Raw genomic sequence first — 18,177 nt, 5'->3', positions numbered from 1 at the left:
CTATGATGGTATCGTTGCAATCCAGCCTGGGAGACACAGTCAGACCCTGGCTCAAAAAACCAAAAATAACAAAGATACCTGAACGTTCACTAGTTGGCTTTAAAGCTAAAGCGCAAATCTGGAGACCATTTATTGCCGATTGTTACGTGGTTCTCACTGGAAACAATGTCGTCATTTTCAAATCATGCTGGGGTCCTCTGGCCCACGTGGGAATGGCGTGCTCCTGGCGGTGGGGACTGTGGGACAGCCTCATGCGTGTTTCTCCCTGGCCTCAGGCACAGCCTGGGGTCCCTGTTAGCTCCCCTGGCGTGTTGGGCAGCCCCCAGGGTGACTGTCTGAGATCCAGGCGCCAGGGCAGTGGCTGAGAGAGACCTGAAACCTCCATTCCCTGGCACACCCCAAACCACAGCCGGGGAGAGGGGACCGCCTTGCAGACTAGTTGGGGAGGGAGGGCAGTGGGGGCCCGGCAGGCACCGACAGTGGCCTCAGGAGCCAGTGCTGTCACGAGGAGGCCTGCAAGAGGGGCCCGCGTCCATGGGGAAGCGAGTGCCCACGCAGAAGTGGGCTCAGGGCACCTGGGCTGCAAGCCACGCGGCGCGCACGGAGTCCCTTCATGCCCCGTCCTGCCGCCAGGGGGCACTGCGGCCCCACGCAGCCCTGCAGTACCCGCGGCCCTTGGCTGGGGAGCTCCTGGGACCCCCGCCGGCAGCGCTTGCTGCAGATGTCAATCACAGAAGGCACCGCATCACTGAAGCGCCGGGTCGTCCCAGGCCTCGCTGGGTCCTTGGTATGCCGTCGGTGTTCAATAAGCACTTGCTGCAGAAATGTCTGAAGGAAGAAAGGGGGCTAGGGAAGGGCTCCAGGAAAGAGTAACTCCCATGTCAGAGCTGGGAGGGGTTTCGAGGGCGCCATTCACTGAGGGGGAAACTGAGGCCGGAGAGGGGCTGCACCTGGCCTGGGGTCACCTGCAAGATCAGGGGCCGAGTCCACCGATGTCCTGCACCCCTCGCCGACTCCCTCTGCCTCAGCAGCCTCCTTGCCTTTCATTCTCTCTGGCTGCTCCCTCCCTGGTGGGGGCAGCTTGTCCGTGCCCAGTGGTCAGAGGGAACCCACGGACCCCAGGCATCCCAGGCCCCAGAGAGAAATGCAACCACTGGTCCCACACAGAGCGGTTTGTTCCAGGTGGCAGCGTGTGCCATCCATCAAGAGTGAGAGGCAGAGGGTTGGCACCCCATAGGGGAGGGTTTACTGAGTGAACTCGTGACACCCCCTAGTACACACACAGCCCATGTCGGACCTCCTGGTTGCAGAAGAACATAGTGGGCTGGCAGCCCACAGATAGCAGCGGCTCTCACCTACCTCCTCAGCTGGGGAGGGGCTCCCAGTGTGGGCCTGAGAAAGTATGTGGCAGTTGGGGGAGGCTCAGGACCTACCAAAGCTCCATTCATTCCCCACCTGCTCCTATCCTCATCTATTCCCTGACCTCACCCCACACAGGGTCAGATGTGCAGGGAGGAGGTGAGGCTGGGCCGGAAGGAGGGGTGGGGTGCATGTGAACATGTGTGTCTACCCATGAGTAAAACTGAGACGGGGTTCTACCAGCGCGTCCCTGAGTCTCTGTGACTGACTGCATGTGATGGGGGTGCTTTTAAAAAAAGTGCTTTGCAGCCATAAAAAAGAATGAGTTCATGTCCTTTCCGTGGACATGAACGAAGCTGGAAGCCATCGTTCTCAGCAAACTAACACAGGAACAGAAAACCAAACACCACTTGTTCTCACTCATAAATGGGAGTTGAACAACGAGAACACATGGACACAGGGAGGGGAACATCACACACCTTTGTGGGGTGGGGGCCAAGGGGAGGGAGAGCATTAGAACAAATACCTAATGCATGCGGGGCTTAAAACCTCGATGACAGGTTGATGGATGCTAATCTAATAAATCTGCACATTCTGCACATGTATCCCAGAACTTAAAGTAAGTTTTAAAAAAGTGCTTGTAAAAATTAAAGAGGAATAAAAGGGGGGTGAACAGCCAGTACGATAGTGCATGCCTGAAATTCCAGTGCTTTGGGAAGCTGAGGCAGGAGGATCATTTGAGGCCAGTAGTTGGAGAACAGTGTGGCCAACATAGCAAGACCCCCTCTCTACAAAAAAATTAAAAGGTAGCCGGGCATGGTGATTCACACCTGTAGTTCCAGCTGCTGTGGAGGCTGAGGTGGGAGGATCGCTTGAGCCCAGGAATTCGAGGCTGCAGTGAGCGATGATTGCACCACTGCACTTCAGCCTAGGTGACAAAACAAGGCTGTGTCTCAAAAAAAAAAAAAAAAAAAAAAAAAAAAAAAAAAAAAAAAAAAAAAAAAAAAAGAGGAGGGGAGGGGTGAGCATATTGATGGGCAGAAATCCAGCCAGAAATGCTGAGGCTGAAAAGATTGTCTCTGAGTTTCCCAGTAGCCAGGGGAAAAGGGGAAATTGGTACGTTACAGTGCCTGGTTAGGCATGTCTTCTAAGGGGCATGCCTGTTTGTGACAGTGTCTCTGCTCTTCACACACGAGGGTGCGTGTGAGTAGCAGAGAGGAGAGACAGCACAGTGTCTGGGAATTAAACAGATGAGTTTCCGCGTACCCAGGGCAGCAGGGTGTCATGCTCGTTCATGACAGTGTCTCCAAGTGAGCGTGACGCAAAGAGAATGAAAGCAGAGTTAAACTTTCTGAGTATAAATAGCTATGAGCTTCCTGGCAGCCAAGGAGAGAAGCGAAATACAAGTCAGAGTCTCTTCAGTGTCTCCTCACCAGTGCCTGCCGGCTTGTGACAGTGACTCCAACTGCATGCAGAGGTGTCTAAGTGTGTGTGGGAGGGAGTCACATAGCTGCACAGGTGGGACATATTTCAGAGCTGCCTGGAAGCGAGGGTGAGAGGGGAAATACGCTGATGTTGAGACTGGTCAGATGTATCTTTCTTGCTGTGTGTGGCCAGGGCTCCTGCGGGGGCTCAGATAGGACAGCGTCGGGCAGTCAGGCGTACGCGGCTGTCCTCCGCGGGGCTCCAGGGCCGGGCGTAGCCGGCATGGGGCAGCAGCAGCCGGTCCTGTGTGCCGTTGTGGCTCACGAGGCGCTGGACAGCCAGCAGGTAGTCCCGGTGGGGTGCCAGCATCGGGCAGGGGCAGTGGCCTGGTGCCCACACGTACTCGCGGGCCCGCAGTGGCGAGCGGTTCTTGTAGACCAGCTGTATGCGTACCTCGTAGCGGGTCTCCTGGGCCTGGCGGTGGCGGCCCAGCACTCGGGCCTGGAACACTGTTGGGGGTCATACTGAGCTGGCTGGCTGCTCAACTCTGCGCAAATCTCCACGCCCCACCCACATTGCCAGAAGAGGGGCTGAGGGTCAGGTGGGACCTCGGGATCTATAGGGACTGGAGTCAGGATCACGTGAGGGATCAATGAGTGGTTAGGGTCAAGAGGCAAATTAGGGTCAGAAGAAAGGGTCAAGGGTAAAGTCAGATTAGGGTCAGAGGTCAGCAGGAGGCCAGGTTAATAAGGGCTACGTGAGAGTAGGGGTCGGGGGTCTCACCAAAGTCACTGCCGCAATAGTGGAGCAGTCGGTGGGCGCGGCCTCGGGTGTCAGGGCAGGGTGGGCAGGGGTCTGTGGGGTGGGCGGTGCTGTGAGGGGCAGAGGCCTCAGCCCCCACTCATTCCCCACCCTGGCTGTCCCCACCTCACCTGGGGCCAGGGTTGGGGTCCGTGCAGGGATGACAGCAGGGGCTGCGGGGAGCTGAGGCTCCACCTCCCAGGGCTGCGGCTGCCGCAGGGGCCAGCCCAGGGCCTGCACCCGAGCCTGGAAGGGGCTGTAGCGCTCCTGAGGGAGCCAGAACTCAAACTCGATGCCGGGGTTGGGCTCCTGCAGGAGGACCTGGAGCAGGGGAGGGCACACACGGAGCTTCACCAGAGGCTGGGGTTGCCTCCTCCCTCTGATCCTATGACCCCAGCCTCCCCCCTTTGACCCTGTCTGTCCCCAGCCTCCCTCCTCTGATGCTCTGTCCCCAGCTGATCCCCTGACCCTGTCCCCAACCTCTCCCCTCTGTCCGCAGCCAACTCCCTCTGACCCTCTGTCACCAGACTTCCCCCTCTGACCCTGTCCCCAACCGCCCCCCTCTAAACCTGTCACCAGCCTTACCCCTCTGACACTCTGTCCCCAGCTGACCCCCTTTGACCTTGTCCCCAGCCTCCCCTGTCTGACCCTCTGTTCCCATCCGACCCCTTCTGACACCCTGTCACCAAACTCCCTGCCATGACCCTGTCCCCAGCCGACACCCTCTGAATCTGTCACCAGCCTCCCCTCTCTGACCTTGTCCCTAACTGCCCCCCTCTGACTCTCTCTCACCAGCCTCCCCCCTCTGACCCTCTTGGAGGCCCGGCGGCACCTGTAGGAGCAGGTTGTGGGAGGTGGGCCCGGCTGCTTGCAATGTCTCCTGGGGCCCTGTGTCGCGGGTGTAGACCACATGGGTGCCAGCCGCCTCATAGGTCCCTGGCGGGCTGACTGCCCAGTCCCCGTTAAGCACGTAGCGCCCATCGCCCCCCATCAGCGCTGCAAGGGAACAGTCAGCCCTCAGGAACGTGTCCATCTCGTCTCCCAGACCCCGGGGTCCCCGCCTCAGGCCTCAAGTCTCCCCATCTGTAAACAGGGACAACCGCCCACGGGCGGCCTGCAGGGTGCCTCCCGCCTCACACCCTAGGATACCCAGGTGGTTGCGACTCCGGTGCGCCACGCGGATGTGTCTGGCGCCCTCGGGGATCAGGGTCACGTTCCAGTACCCAGCGAAGGCACCTGGGTGGGAGGGTAAAAGGGTGTTGGGGTGCCAGTGGGGGTGTATTTGAGCGATGACTTGAAGATGAAATGAGCTACTGAGGGTAAGACAGCTAGCCAGGGTCCTGGGAACCGGAAAACCCTTCGTAAACGGTTGGAGTTACAATTACTATTGCTTCAGTGTGGCAGGGAAAGCGTTAAAACCCCATCTATTCTGGGGAAGGGAGGGACAATCTGTCAGTAGCCAATCAGGATGAGGAGAAAGAGGGGCTGGGCCGCACACTGGCCAATCAGCACGGAAATTTGCTTCCGGGCCACAGCTTGTTAAAGGGCCCGCTCTGACGTGTGTGCAGGGAGGACGGGGCAGGCAGTCACCGGCGTCACGAAACACGCGCTGCACGAAAAGGCACGAGTCGTTGGCGCCTCCACAGCGGCCGCAGCGGTCCTCCAGGGCACCCGAGCCCAGCAACCCATCACAGCCGGGGCTCTAAAGGGTAAAGGACAGGCGCGGCGTCACTGACGCTGGGAGGGCCAGGACCTGGGGAAAGGGCAGTGCTTGGGAGCAAGAGGACAAGGCCCGGAGGGAAGATGGGGGTGGAGCCTAGGGAGGAGCAGGACCTGGAGGGAGGAGGATGGGTGTGGTGCCCAGGGGGTGGGTGCCTAAGCTGGGGCTGGGGGCGAGGCCTGGAAGGGGAGGCGAAGGGGTGGAGTCTAGGGAAGGGATGGAGTCTAGGGAAGGGGTGGAGGCTAATGGGAAGGTGGAGGTGGAGCCTAGGGAGGAGGCTGTGGGTGGAGCCTGAGTGAAAGGTGGGTGGGGCTCGGGCGGGGCCTGGCGAGTCCTTACAAGGCAGCGTCCAGCCACGCAGACCCCCTGGGCACCCGGGCTGCAGGCAGTGCCATCCAGGACGCGGCCGAAGCTGTGGTAGAAGGCGTGCCCCTCAGCCAGGCAGTTGAGGTCACACTGGTTGGGCGCTGAGGGCAGGAGGAGTCAGTGGGCCGGGGACCCCTATTCGAGTTCCAGGCCCCCTCTACCAAACTTCATCAGGCGACCATCACCTTGGGCAGATGAAGCCCAGAGATTCAGCCAAAGCCACACATTGAGGCTGAGGCAGAGCCAGGACTGGACCGTAGGTGCTCTGCCTCCAGCAACCTAGGACTCCCAGGCAAGTATCCTGGGGCTGCATTCATTCATTCATTCATTCATTCATTCATTCATAGTCTTTATATTAGGAGTCCTTACATACTATTCATTTTTAACACCATTACTCATTCTTCATTCCACTGAACACCTACTGTTTTCCAGACACTGTTCTAAGCTCTAGGATACAGAAGCAAGAACTCTATCAGTGTGCAGATGGATGACCTTAAAAAAGGCCAGGTTCGGTGGCTCACGCCTGTAATCCCAGCACATTGGGAGGCTGAGGTGGGCAGATCTCCTGAGGCCAGGAGTTCAAGACCAGCCTGGGCAACATGGTGAGATCCCATCTCTACCAAAAATACAACAACAAAAAATTAGCTGGGCTTGGTGGTGGGAGCCTGTAACTCCAGCTACTTCGGAGGCTGAGGCAGGAGAATCGCTTGAACCAGGGAGGTAGAGGCTTCAGTGAGCTGAGATCATGCCACTGCACTCCAGCCTAGGTGACAGAGCGAGACTCCATCTCAAAAAAACAAAAAAACAAACAAAAAAGATCTGAGCACCTGGCCCAAGCACCTAGCAAGTGCCCAGTGAAGTGTATGTCCAGTACTGACTGGACTGAGTCCCGCACAACTGAGGTGTGTCGCTGGTCCTCCCTGGGCCTCAGTTTCCCCTTCTGCCTGGAAGTGGGGCAAAAATGGGCTGTCTGATCATATACACACAGTCTGACAGCCCTGATTTCCACTCCTCCTCTCCAGCTCCTTTTGGCTCCCATTTCCCTGAGTCTGGCTGGTGGACCCTGCCTGGAACGGATCCTGGGCTGGCCCCAGTGGGCCTCTGCGAGGGTGGGATCACAGCAGGTTTCCTCCAATTCTTGGAAGGAAGGAAGGAGGGAGGGAGGGAGGGAGGGAGGGAGGAAGGAAGGAAGGAAGGAAGGAAGGAAGGAAGGAAGGAAGGAAGGAAGGAAGGAAGGAAGGAAGGAAGGAAGGAGGGAAAGGAGGGAAAGAAGGAAGGAAATGAGGTTGATGGATGGCACTTCGTTCATTCCAGGCTTTTCTTCTATCTGTGTCTGCCTTCCCCATGGCGTGTGAAGCTGCCTGTCACCCTGAAATCTGGAGGCGCACTGCCCCGGGCACATAGTTATATAACTTGCTATTTTCAGCTCAATGCAGCAACATTTCCTGCTACTGGGATAAGTTTGAGAACTGTTGGCCTCTGGATACAGCTCTAAGTCAATCCTCAGTTGGAATCCTCAGCATGAACCCTGCTTCCCTCTGCCCCTGTTTCACGCCTAACATATGCTGTTTCTGTTTCACTTCACCAACTCCTACATATCCTTCAAAACCCTAGTGCTAATACCCTTGTCTCTTTGCAACCCTCCAAGTCCCTCTCCTTAAGTGTAATAAGTTGTTCACTCTGAACCAATTCTGACCACAGGAGACCAGGCTACTCACCCCCATGGAAGGGCACCCACTGGTAGGTCTTCTGGGTACCCAGGACAGGGCGGCCATTGTACAGGGCACACTGTAGGTCTCGGAAGGGCACAGCTCCTGGGGGGCAGTCCTAGTGACAGAGATAGGTGAGCCAGAGGCTGGGACAACCCAAGGGGCAGGTGGCGGGCTTCAGGCAGCCTGGGGTGGGAGGGTGGTCTGAGAGGTGGGCAGGACTTACTGGCAACTGGCAGAGGCGGTACTCATGGGAGTCTCCCCAGCACGGGTCTTCCCCAGGAAGCCTGCAGGGAGCCAGAGTGTGGCGAGAACCCCCAGGGACCCCCTCCTGGGGCTGGCCTTCCACCCTCTGCCCCCGCCAACCCCACCCACATTCCAGTGGGATCAGCGGGATTAAAGGGCACAGCATGTGTGGGCAGGCCGAGGGTGTGGCCAGGGGCCGGGCTGGGCCAGCGGGGGAGGAGGGGCAGGGACCCCCTCCCAGCCCCAGCCCGCTCACCGGAGGCAGCGCCGGCTGCGCACGGAGATGCCACGCCCGCAGGAGCTGGAGCAGCGGGTCCAGGACACCCATGGGGTCCACTCACCCGGACCCTACTTGGGGAGACAGAGGCACGGTCAGCCTGGTGGGGAGATGCTGGTGACCCCACAGTGCTGGCTGGGTCCCCATGCCCACTCGCCACCCCCTGGGCTCATGTCCCCCCTTACCTGAGCACTGACCCCCAAACCGCAGTTCAGCAGGGCCCACAGGAGGAGCAGGAGGTTCTGGAAGAGGCGGGGCCTGGGGAACAGAGGGGCTGGATCCATGGAGCCACCGCCAGACACAGGATTGTGTCCTGGCTCTGTCCTGACTGGCTGTGTGATCTTGGACAGTAACTAAACCTCTCTGAGCCCTACTTCTCCTCTGAAAAACAGGGTAACAGAGCCTCCCTTACAGGAAAGTTGAGGGGTCCCGTGGATCAGGTAAAGAAGACAAGAGGCATGGAGCCCGGTATGGAGAGGAAGAACTCAAAATGTCATCTGCAATTATTGTTGTTGTTGTTTGTTTGTTTTGAGATGGAGTCTCGCTCTGTCGCCCAGGCTAGAGTGCAGGGGTGCAATCTCGGCTCACTGCAACCCTCCCCTCAAGTGATTCTCCTGCCTCAGCATCCCGAGAAGCTGGGATTACAGGTGCCCGCCACCACGCCCGACTACTTTTTGTAGTTTTAGTAGAGACAGAGTTTCACCATCTTGGCCAGGTTGGTCTCAAACTTCTGACCTCAAGTGATCCACCCGCTTCGGCCTCCCAAAGTGCTAGGATTATAGGCATGAACCACTGTGCCCAGCTTGCAATGTCATTGATATGTGTATTGTGCTATAATGTACACAGTAGGTGCTTAATCGATGCTTGATGATTGGAGGGATCATTGAAGAATAGTACACAGGTGCCTCCTAGGGCTGGGGCCCCCTCCTCGCCCTCCCCAACATCAATGCTTCTACCTTTCCGTGTGGCCTGAGGCCAGCCACTCCACTCTCCCAGGCCTCAGTTTTCCCATCTGTGCAGTGGGGGCCGAATGGATTCAGTCCATGATTCTGTGACACTCTGCAGAAGGTGCGGCCGGCAGGGGCTGGATCAGGAGTTGGGTCCCCGGAAGAGGCCCCCAGCTGCACCGCGGCCCCAGGGCTCCCTCAGCTTCCAGACAGCAGAGAGTCCCCCGGATTGGGGATGGGACAGGGAGGGGTGACCTGGCCTGGGTCCAGTCGGTGCCTCATGGCCTCATCAGCGGAGGGGGTGGGACTGAGCACCGGGGAGGCCCGTGGAGGGAGGGGGCCACTGCTGAGGCTGGAGCAGGAAAGGGGAGGAGGCTGACTGCCTCTCTGGGCCTTAGTTTCTCCATCCGTCGGGCAGGGATGAAGTCACTTGCCATCCACACCCTCCTCGTGACCCCGGCCTGCAGGGAGAAAGGGGAGGGAAGGGAAGGGAAGCAGCTGCCAAGTGAGCCAGGACGTCCCGCTGCCAGCAGAACATGAAGGCAGGCGGGTGAGCCCGGGCCCAGGCACCAGCTGAAGGAGGCTGGGTCCCACCCGGACCTTGTTTCCCTGGCTCTCAGGCCCCATTGGCTCTAGCATTTGGACCTCTGGGGCACCAAGGGTCTGGGGTCCCGGGTGTCTCCAGGTGCTGAGACGGCTGTGTGGTCAGCTGCATCCGTGCCCCTCTCTGAGCCCAGAGCCTGGGCTAGCCCAGGAAGCAGGAAGAAGTCTGCCCCAGAAAGTTAAAACAAGGGGAGGGGGGCCGGGCGTGGTGGCTCAGGCCTGTAATCCCAGCACTTTGGGAGGCCGAGGCGGGTGGATCACCTGAGGTGTTTGAGACAGCCTGACCAATATGGTAAAACCCCATCTGTACTAAAATACAAAAATTAGCCAGGTATGGTGGTGCACGCCTGTAATCCCAGCTACTTGGGAGGCTGAGGCAGGAGAATCGCTTGAATCCAGGAGGCGGAGGTTGCAATGAGTCGAGATGGGGCCACTGCACTCCAGCCTGGGCGACAGAGCCAGACTCCATCTCAAAAACAACCAACCAACCAAAAAATCAGGGGGAGGGGCCTTCACCTTCTGACAACCCCCACCCGACTCTGAGCCTGGCTTGAGGAGTGGGGGTCTAGGTGGTGAAAAGTGGGGGGCTACAAGGACCACCCTACCCCCTCCTCAATGAGCCCTCCCCAGAATCAAGGCCCCTCCCCGTGTGGGCTGCAGCCCGGACTGGCGGTGGGATCTCAAGGCAAGTCGCACCTCTGGGCCTCAGTTTCCCCCGGAGAAAGTGGCGGGATAGGAAGAAGGACTTACCGGCTGCGCGGAGCCCAGGCAGCGCGTCCCGGCTCCCTGAGCGGCCCCAGGGCGAGCGGAAGCGGCGGGGCCCGAGGTGCCGGGCGGGTGCGAGACTGGGGCGGCCCCTCCCACCGCGGCCTCCGCAGGCGCGCCCAGGCCCGGGTCAGGAGGGGCGGCGGCCCCGGGCGCCCTCGCGCGGCGGGCGCGGATCTGCGGCAGGGGACTGCCGAAGCGCAGGGGTCCCAGAGCCGCGGGCTAGTGTCGGGCGCCCGGGTCCCGGTGACCTTGGCAGTCTCGGGCGGGGGCGCGGCGCGGGGACTGACCGCCCCCCTCTGCCCTGGGGCTGCTATTCCGGGCGCCGCGCTCAGGGCCCGGGAATGTGCGCGAACCGAGGTCACCCCGCTCTGGGTCTGGGAGTCCCAGGCGCTGCCCCTACCCCACCGACGCCCGGATTGCGTCCCGCCGGGGTCCCCGTCCCCGGTCACAGCTCCCTCCCCTGGTCCTGCCCCTCACCCCTCCCGCGGGGGGGTCGCCCTGCTCGTGGAGGGGGACTTCCGTGCGCCTGGGCTCCTATCCGGGGGTTCCCCGATCCAGGTCCCGGCCACCCCCAGCGCAGGGCCCCAGCGCACTGGGGAGAAGCTCAGCCCCGGGGGCCGCGCGCGGGGGGCGGAGAGACCCTCCCAGCTGGCGCATTCCCGGGCGCTGCTGTCACCAGGGGACGCGCCCCACCCCACCTCCTGCCCTCCCTGCCGGGTCCCGGGGCTGCCTGCGGGGCTTCAGAGCCAGACCTGGGTCCAGGTGGTCCCTCTCCCTCACAGCCGCGGCCCCACCCTCTCCGGCCTCAGTTTCCCCATCCCAACAGTGGGGCCGGCAGGGGTCTCCACCGCGCACCTTCCATCTGGAACCCGGCTCTGCGGACGCGCAACGCGAGGGGGCACCCCAGGACTCCCCTACTGCACCCTTTCCTGCCGGGCGTGTCTGCGCCGCCCTGTGCCCACCCACGCAGGAATGAGACCAGGTCCTGGGTTCTGGGCTCCAACAGCTTCTGGTGTTGCCCGCCGGCGCCCCCTGGCGGGCGGGGTGAAGGGCTGAGTCACTAAACGAGGGGGGGGACTGCTCTTCTGCTCCCTGGGCTCCACCCAGGCTTAGCCTGAGCACCCCCTCCTCCTGGAAGCCCACCCGGCTGTCCCACAGCGCTGACCACAGAGAGAGAGGTTTGCTGGGGACATACAGGGTGCTGCTGGTTCAACTCAGTCAGCCCTCCAGCCTGTAGCATGTCACAGCAGAGCCACCCATATGCCATTTATTGAGCACCTACTGTGTGCACAGCTGTGAACAACCCAGCCAGTCCCAGGCCAGCAGGTAAGGCAGCCCCCCCAGAGTGTATAACCCCACCGTCTGGCCTGACCTGGACTATTGGAGAAAATAGCCCAGGCCCACCACAGATGGCCCCGGGGGGTGTGGTTGTGGGGATGTCAGGAAGGCCCTCACGGAAGGGGTCAAGAGAGAAGGGTAGGCCTGGCGCGGCAGCTCATGCCTGGAATCCTAGCACGGCCGAGGCAGGCAGATTACCTGAGGTCAGGAGTTTGAAGCCAGCTTGGCCAACATGGTGAAACCCAGTCTCTACTAAAAATACAAAACTTAGCCGGGTGTGCCAGCAAGTGCCTGTAATCCCAGCTACTTGGGAGACTGAGGCACGAGAATCGCTTGAACCCAGGAGGCATAGGTGGCTGAGAGCCAAGATCACACCACTGCACTCCAGCCTGGGCGCCAGAGCGAGACTCCGTCTCAAAAAAAAAAAAAAAAGAAAGAAAGAAAGAAAGAAGTCAGCTCAGGGCATGTGTCAATGTGTCATTAGGACAATTGTATCCTCCTCAGATGTGCCCCATTCCCAGACGTCCAGTCCACAGAGCTCCATGGGGAGTGCAGACAGCAGGCCCTGTGCCCTGCAGGGAAGGTATACAGAAAGCACAGTGCCCACAGGGAGCACACACAGCAGGCATGATGCTCTGCAGGAAGGGTATACAGCAGGCGCTGCATCTTGTAGAAATTATGCATTTCTAGAGTAGGGCCGGGCACGATGGCTCACGCCTGTAATCCCAGCACTTTGGGAAGCTGAGGCAGGCGGATCACGAGGTCAGGAGATCGAGACCATCCTGGCTAACACGGTGAAACCCCGTCTCTACTAAAAATACAAAAAATTAGCTGGGCATGGTGGCGGGTGCCTGTAGTCCCAGCTACTTGGGAGGCTGAGGCAAGGAGAATGGTGTGAACCCGGGAGGCGGAGCTTGCAGTGAGCTGAGATCGTGCCACTGCACTCCATCCTGGGCGACAGAGCGAGACTCTGTCTCAAAAAAGAAAGAAAGAAAAAGAAATTTATAGAGTAGACTCTGCCCTGCAAAGGAGTGTATACAGTAGATATGACACCTGCAGAGGAGTGCATACAGCAGTCACTGCATCCTGTAGAGAGTATATACTGCAGGTGCTGCGTCCTGCAAGGAAGGTATACAGAAGGTGCTGTCTCCTGCAGGGAATGCATACAGTAGGCACTGAGTTCTATGGAAAGTGTATCCTGCAGCCCTTGTGCCCTCCTGGGAGTGCATACCGCAGTCACTGCACCCTGCGTGGGGGCTCTAGAGCTTGCAAGATTGGCAGAGGGGGTGGTGAAGATGTGGAGGGCTGTCCCCCAGCCCCCAGTTCTTGTCCCCTACCATCTCCCACCTCTGTCCTCTGGACGTCCATAGGAGGAGGCTGGGAGTTCAGCCTAAGACACACCGTGTAGGTGGAGGGGACGGCTGCTGAGGCTCAGAGGCTCCTGGAGTCCCAGTCGGGCGGGGTCCTAGCTTGCTACATTCCCCTACCCTTGCCTGGACCCTGACTCGGGAGTCAGCCAAGTCCCCCTACTCTGAGTTTCAGCCTGGACCCCCTCCTTGAGGCAGCATCAGGACTAGAGGGGGGACTGAGACACAGGTTCCCGCGGATGTGGGTCAATTAGGTTCCGTTTCCTGCATGGTCATATGGCCTCGAGGCTTAAGGAACGCCGTAATCTGCGTGTGACTGGGCTACAGTGAACACTATGGTACCGCACACTTCGAATGGTGTTCACAGGGTAGATTTTACGGTAAGGGTTCTTACCATAAAATAACAAAAACAGTGGGACACAAGGACCTTGGGAAGTGATGGTTAGGCCTGTCATCTTGAGTGTGGTGACTGCATATGTGCAAACTCATCAAATTGCAGACATCGGGCTGGGCACGGTGGCCTCATGCCTGTAATGCCAGCAGTTTGGGAGGCCGAGGCCAGTGGATCACCTGAGGTCAGGAGTTTGAGACCAGCCTGACCAACAAGGTGAAACCCCGTGTCTACTAAAAATGCAAAAATTAGCCAGTCGTGGTGGCTCACGGTGGTAATCCCAGCACTTTGGGAGGTTGACGTGGGGGGACTGCTTGAGGTCAGGAGTTTGAGGTCAGCCCAGCCAACATGGTGACATCCATCTCTACTAAAAAAAAAAAAAAAAAAAAAAAAATAGCCAGGCATGGTGGTGCATGCCTGTAGTCCTAGCTACTCAGGAGGCTGAGGCAGGAGAATCGCTTGAACTTGGGAGGCGCAGGTTGCAGTGAGCAGAGATCACATCATTGCACTCCAGCCTGGCTTTTTTGAGCTCCCTCTCAAAAAAAAAAAAAAAAGGGGGGGGGGGCTGGCATGTTGGTTCATACCTGTAATCCCAGCACTTTGGGATGCCGAGGCAGGAGGATCACCTGAGGTCGGAAGTTCGAGACCAGCCTGGCCAACATGGTGAAACCCCGTCTCTACTAAAAATACAAAAATTAGCCGGGCCTGGTGGTGTACGTTTGTAATACCCGCTGCGCAGGAGGCTGAGGCAGGAGAATCGCTTGAACCCAGGAGGCGGAGTTTGCAGTGGGCCGAGATCGCACCATTGCACCCCAGCCTGGGCAACCAGAGTGAAACTCCGTCTCAACAAAAAAAGCAAACATTGCATATGTACATTTCTTCAATTATACCTCAGTAAAGCTGCTTTGGAAATTCAATTTAATTTAAAAAAGAAATGCCCCAAAGCAGATCTTGCGTCCTCTTGGTGGACTTCTGTGTCCCCACAACTCCCGGTGGCCTCTCCTGATCCCTCAGGCCCGGACACGTGGTCCCAGGACACCTCAACCTCCTGCGTGGAGTGGGTGGGGCCTCCCCATCCCTGCCCCACAGATCCCTGGACCCCTCGATCCCTGGGGCTGTCCATCTGTCCCTGGGCACCAGCAAGGGCCACGCGGAGTTGGGACCCTCCCCGGCTGGAGTCGCCCCATAGGACCCGGGACTCTGGACCCTCCTTGACCGCTGCTTGCCTGGTCCTCATTCTGTGCCGGCTTCTTGTGCACGCTCGGAATCTGTTCCCTGCAGACACCCAGTGCCCCGGGCACCGTCCGGAATTCCTGGAAGAGACCCCTTGCTTTCTTACCCCTCTGCCCAGGCTCCAGGCCTTTGACACGGCTGTGCCTCCCCAGGGTGCCTCTTCCCCTCCACCTTCACGCGCTGAAAACCACCCATTCTCTCACCTTCTGGCAACAGATTGTGTATCACGTGACCCATGCTTGGCCAATCAGATAATTCCATCTCCCAGAGCTGGGGATTGGCTGGGGGATGACCACGTGACCCAAGTGGGCCAATGAGAGCCTGCCCTGGGACTTGAACTGGGCCATTGGAGGAAAAGGTGGTTTCCCGGGTGGGCTCTGGGAATGGTGTGAGTTGAGGTATGCTGGACTTTCTTGACTACTCCAAGAGGTGTGCAGTCTCAAGCAGATGCTGACACAGCAGCAAATGGAAGGGGACAGATTTTTTTTTTTTAATCCTTCTCTTCCTTTCTTTTCTTTCTTCTTATAATTTTTTTGAGACAGGGTCTTGCTCTGTCGCCCAGGCTGGGGTGCAGTGGTGCAATCACAGCTCACTGCAGCCTTGACCTCCTGGGCCCAAGCGATCCCCCCACTTCAGCCTTCCGTTTGGCTGGGACTACAGATGCATGCCATCACATCTGGCTAATTTTTTTGATCTTTAGTAGAGACTGCATCTTACTATGTTGTCCAGGCCCAGGTTGGTCTCAAACTCCTGGGCTCAAGAGATCCTCTTACCTCAGTCTCCCAAGTAGCTGGAACTATAGGCATGCACCACCATGCCTGGCTAATTTTTGTATTTTTTTGTAGAGATGGGGTCTCTCTATGTGGCCCAGGCTGGTCTTGAACTCCTGAGCTCAAGTGATTATCTGGCCTCAGCCTCCCACACTGCTGGGATTGCAGGCATGTACCAACCACCGTGCCCAGCCCAAAAGGACAGATTTCTAGAAGGTTGTTTGAGTTCCTGGATTGAGCCTCATCTGAAGGCATTTGCCCTTTTTTTTTTTTCATGTTAGCAATTTTGAGTTTCTTATTTATTTTTTATTATTATTATTATTTTTGACAAGGTCTCACTCTGTCACCCAGGCTGGACTGCAGTGGTGCGATCTTGGCTCACTGCAACCTCTGCTTCCCAGGCTCAGGCAATCCTCTGGGATCAGCCTCCCACATAGCTGGGACTACAGGTGAGTGCCATTATACCCAGCTAATTTTTGTATTTTTAGTAGAGATGGGGTTTTGCCATGTTTCCCAGGCTGGTCTCAAACTCCTGAGTTCAAGTGATCCTCCCACCTTGGCCTCCCAAAATGCTGGGATTACAGGCATGAGCCACTGTTCCCAATCTTATTTTGGATTTTTTTAAAAAATTATTATTATTATAGAAACAAGGTTTCAAGAGCGAAACTCCATCTCAGAAAAAAAGTGATAACAATTACTATTTCATGATTATTGACTAAATTCCAAATGTTATTTTATTTGGATTTGGATTTCACCAGGCCTTTTTTTTTTTTTTTTTTTTTTTTTTTTAACAAATGTAGTTTTTCTGTTCCCGGATTCCATATGACATTGAGCTATTTGTCTCATAATTAGTAAAAAGACCCACGCAGATTAAAAATGGATTATTTCTGTGGCAATCGGGCGGGTTCCAGTGCCCACGCAGCACCTTGAACATGGCTGGAGTTGATCAGTGTCCCTGATGGGAAGTTGATGCTGTGTCCATCGAGAGAAGGGGCACGGAGGCAGGTGTCCACCCATCACCTAATGGAGATACAGACCCACTCCCTGCCATTGGTGCTCCCCGTCAGGTGGGACGCACACCAGCAAGCTAGCAAGGAAACCGTCATTCTGGGTTGTGGTGGAACCGGGGAGAAGCAGGCATGGATCACGTCTAGGGCATCTCGGGGCAGGGGCGGCCTCCTGGGCACAGGGGGCTCTTTCCTGCCTGGGCCTAAAAGCTGAGAAGGGGATGCCAGGTAAAGCCTGGGAGGGTGGCAGAGGGAACAGCACATGCAAAGGCCCTGTGGCAGGGGGAGCTTGATGTGGGTCTGAGGACCAACGGGAAGTCCAGAGGGTAGATGCCTTGGCCTTGTGTCCTCACCTTGGGTGGTCACCCTGGGGAATGTTGTATTCAGTTCCTCAGAGGGTCCCTGATGAATGTGGGACTCAGGGTGGCCGGGGGGTACCCAGCTCCCACCCTGCTCCCCGAACCAACTCTCTGCACCAAACCCTTGCTTCAGGCTCTGCCTTTGGGGGAACCCACACAGATGGCCAGGAGGGTTGAGCAACCTGCCCCAGCTGCCAGTGCTAAAGCCACTGACCTGGACGTTGTCAGCGGAGAAAGTGAAGGGGGGTGGGAGGCCCCAGCACTGAACCCCAGCCTCCCAGGAGAAGGAGGAGGTGGCTTAAAGGAGAATTGGAAAAATGCATCCAGAAAGATGGGAAGGGGCCAGGCACAGTGGCTCATCCCTGTAATCCCAGCACTTTGGGAGGCTGAGGCGGACGGATCACCTGAGGTCGGGAGTTTGAGACCAGCCCGAGCAACATGGAGAAACCCCGTCTGTACTAAAAATACAAAATTAGCTGGATGTGGTGGCACATGCCTGTAGTCCCAGCTACTCAGAAGGCTGAGACAGGAGAATCGCTTGAACCCAGAGGCAGAGGTTGCGCTGAGCTGAGATCTCACCATTGCACTCCAGCCTGGGCAACAAGAGCAAAACTCTGTCTCAAACAAAAACAAACAAACAAACAAACAAAACCATGGGAAAAAATCAGGAGCAGGGGTCTCCCAGAGGACAAGAGAGGATGGTGCTTTTATTAGTAATTATTAGTATTTATTATTGTTTTTGAGACAGGGTCTTGCTCTGTCACCCAGGCTGGAGTGCAGTGGTGTGATCACAGTTCACTGCAACCTCGACCTCCTGGACTCAAGCAATCCTCCCACCTCATCCTCCCAAGTAGCTGAGACCACAGGCGTACACCACTCCACCTGGCTAACTCTTGTTTATTTTTTGTACAGACGGGGATCTCCCTGTGTTGCCCAGGCTAGTCTCAAACTCCTGGGCTCAAAGAATCCTCCTGCCTCAGCCTTTAGAGCAGAGTACCTGGGATTACAGGCATGAGCCCTGCATCCGGACAGCAGTGTTTTAGGAGGAAACAGAGCTGAGAGAGGGAAGAACAGGGCTTGGTTTCGGGGCACCAAGTCTGGATGCCCCCTCCCGCGCTCACACTGGGCCATGTCGTGCAGCATAAACCACAATCAGGGGGTCTCTGGAGCCCTGTGATGGTGGGATGTCTCCTGCCTGCTCTGCTCCCAGGGCCATGGGTCCCTGGGACCTGCGTGGTCAGGCGTCCAGGCACGTGGGACCCACAGGTGTTTGGTAAACGCCAGGAGACCAGGCAGGGACCAGGGAGCTGGGCTGAGCCACACTGGTTGGTGGCCTCCACCCTGGTGCCTTCCGGAAGGAGGGGGCTGGGGAGGCCTGGGTTGCCGCTGACCTTGGAGGCGGCCCCATGAGCCTCCTGGGCCTCCAGGGAGTCTGACGCCTGCTGTGTCAGCTGCCACGCCCCCTCCACCTGCAGTAGGTATTTTGAGCAG

The 18,177-nt window shown here is 57.8% G+C and overlaps 1 protein-coding gene across 5 annotated transcripts; it reads right to left on the bottom strand.

Annotated features, from left to right (window-relative positions):
* Positions 1-1,081: 1,081 nt before the first annotated feature.
* Positions 1,082-11,181, bottom strand: ADAMTSL5 (ADAMTS like 5). Of its 5 annotated transcripts, XM_050770491.1 has the most exons (14): positions 11,077-11,181; positions 9,106-9,311; positions 8,860-8,962; positions 8,089-8,161; positions 7,883-7,974; positions 7,607-7,667; positions 7,390-7,498; positions 5,645-5,772; positions 5,176-5,287; positions 4,735-4,821; positions 4,418-4,581; positions 3,717-3,906; positions 3,568-3,639; positions 1,082-3,293 (listed from the first exon to the last, which is right to left on the bottom strand). In XM_050770491.1, the coding sequence occupies exons 3-14, from the start codon at positions 8,913-8,915 to the stop codon at positions 2,992-2,994; spliced, it is 1,446 nt and encodes a 481-aa protein (XP_050626448.1). In that variant the 5' UTR covers positions 8,916-8,962; positions 9,106-9,311; positions 11,077-11,181; the 3' UTR covers positions 1,082-2,991. The 5 variants fall into 5 exon arrangements, with proteins under 5 accessions (XP_050626448.1, XP_050626449.1, XP_050626446.1 ...); XM_050770492.1 differs by having other exon boundaries at positions 8,089-8,284; positions 8,860-9,311; XM_050770489.1 differs by having other exon boundaries at positions 8,860-9,311.
* Positions 11,182-18,177: the final 6,996 nt, after the last annotated feature.

Source organism: Macaca thibetana, chromosome 19 (genome assembly GCF_024542745.1).
Source record: "Macaca thibetana thibetana isolate TM-01 chromosome 19, ASM2454274v1, whole genome shotgun sequence".
Lineage (NCBI taxonomy): Eukaryota > Metazoa > Chordata > Mammalia > Primates > Cercopithecidae > Macaca > Macaca thibetana.
Note: the sequence above shows the minus strand (reverse complement) of the source record. Positions and strands in the feature narration are given on the sequence as shown.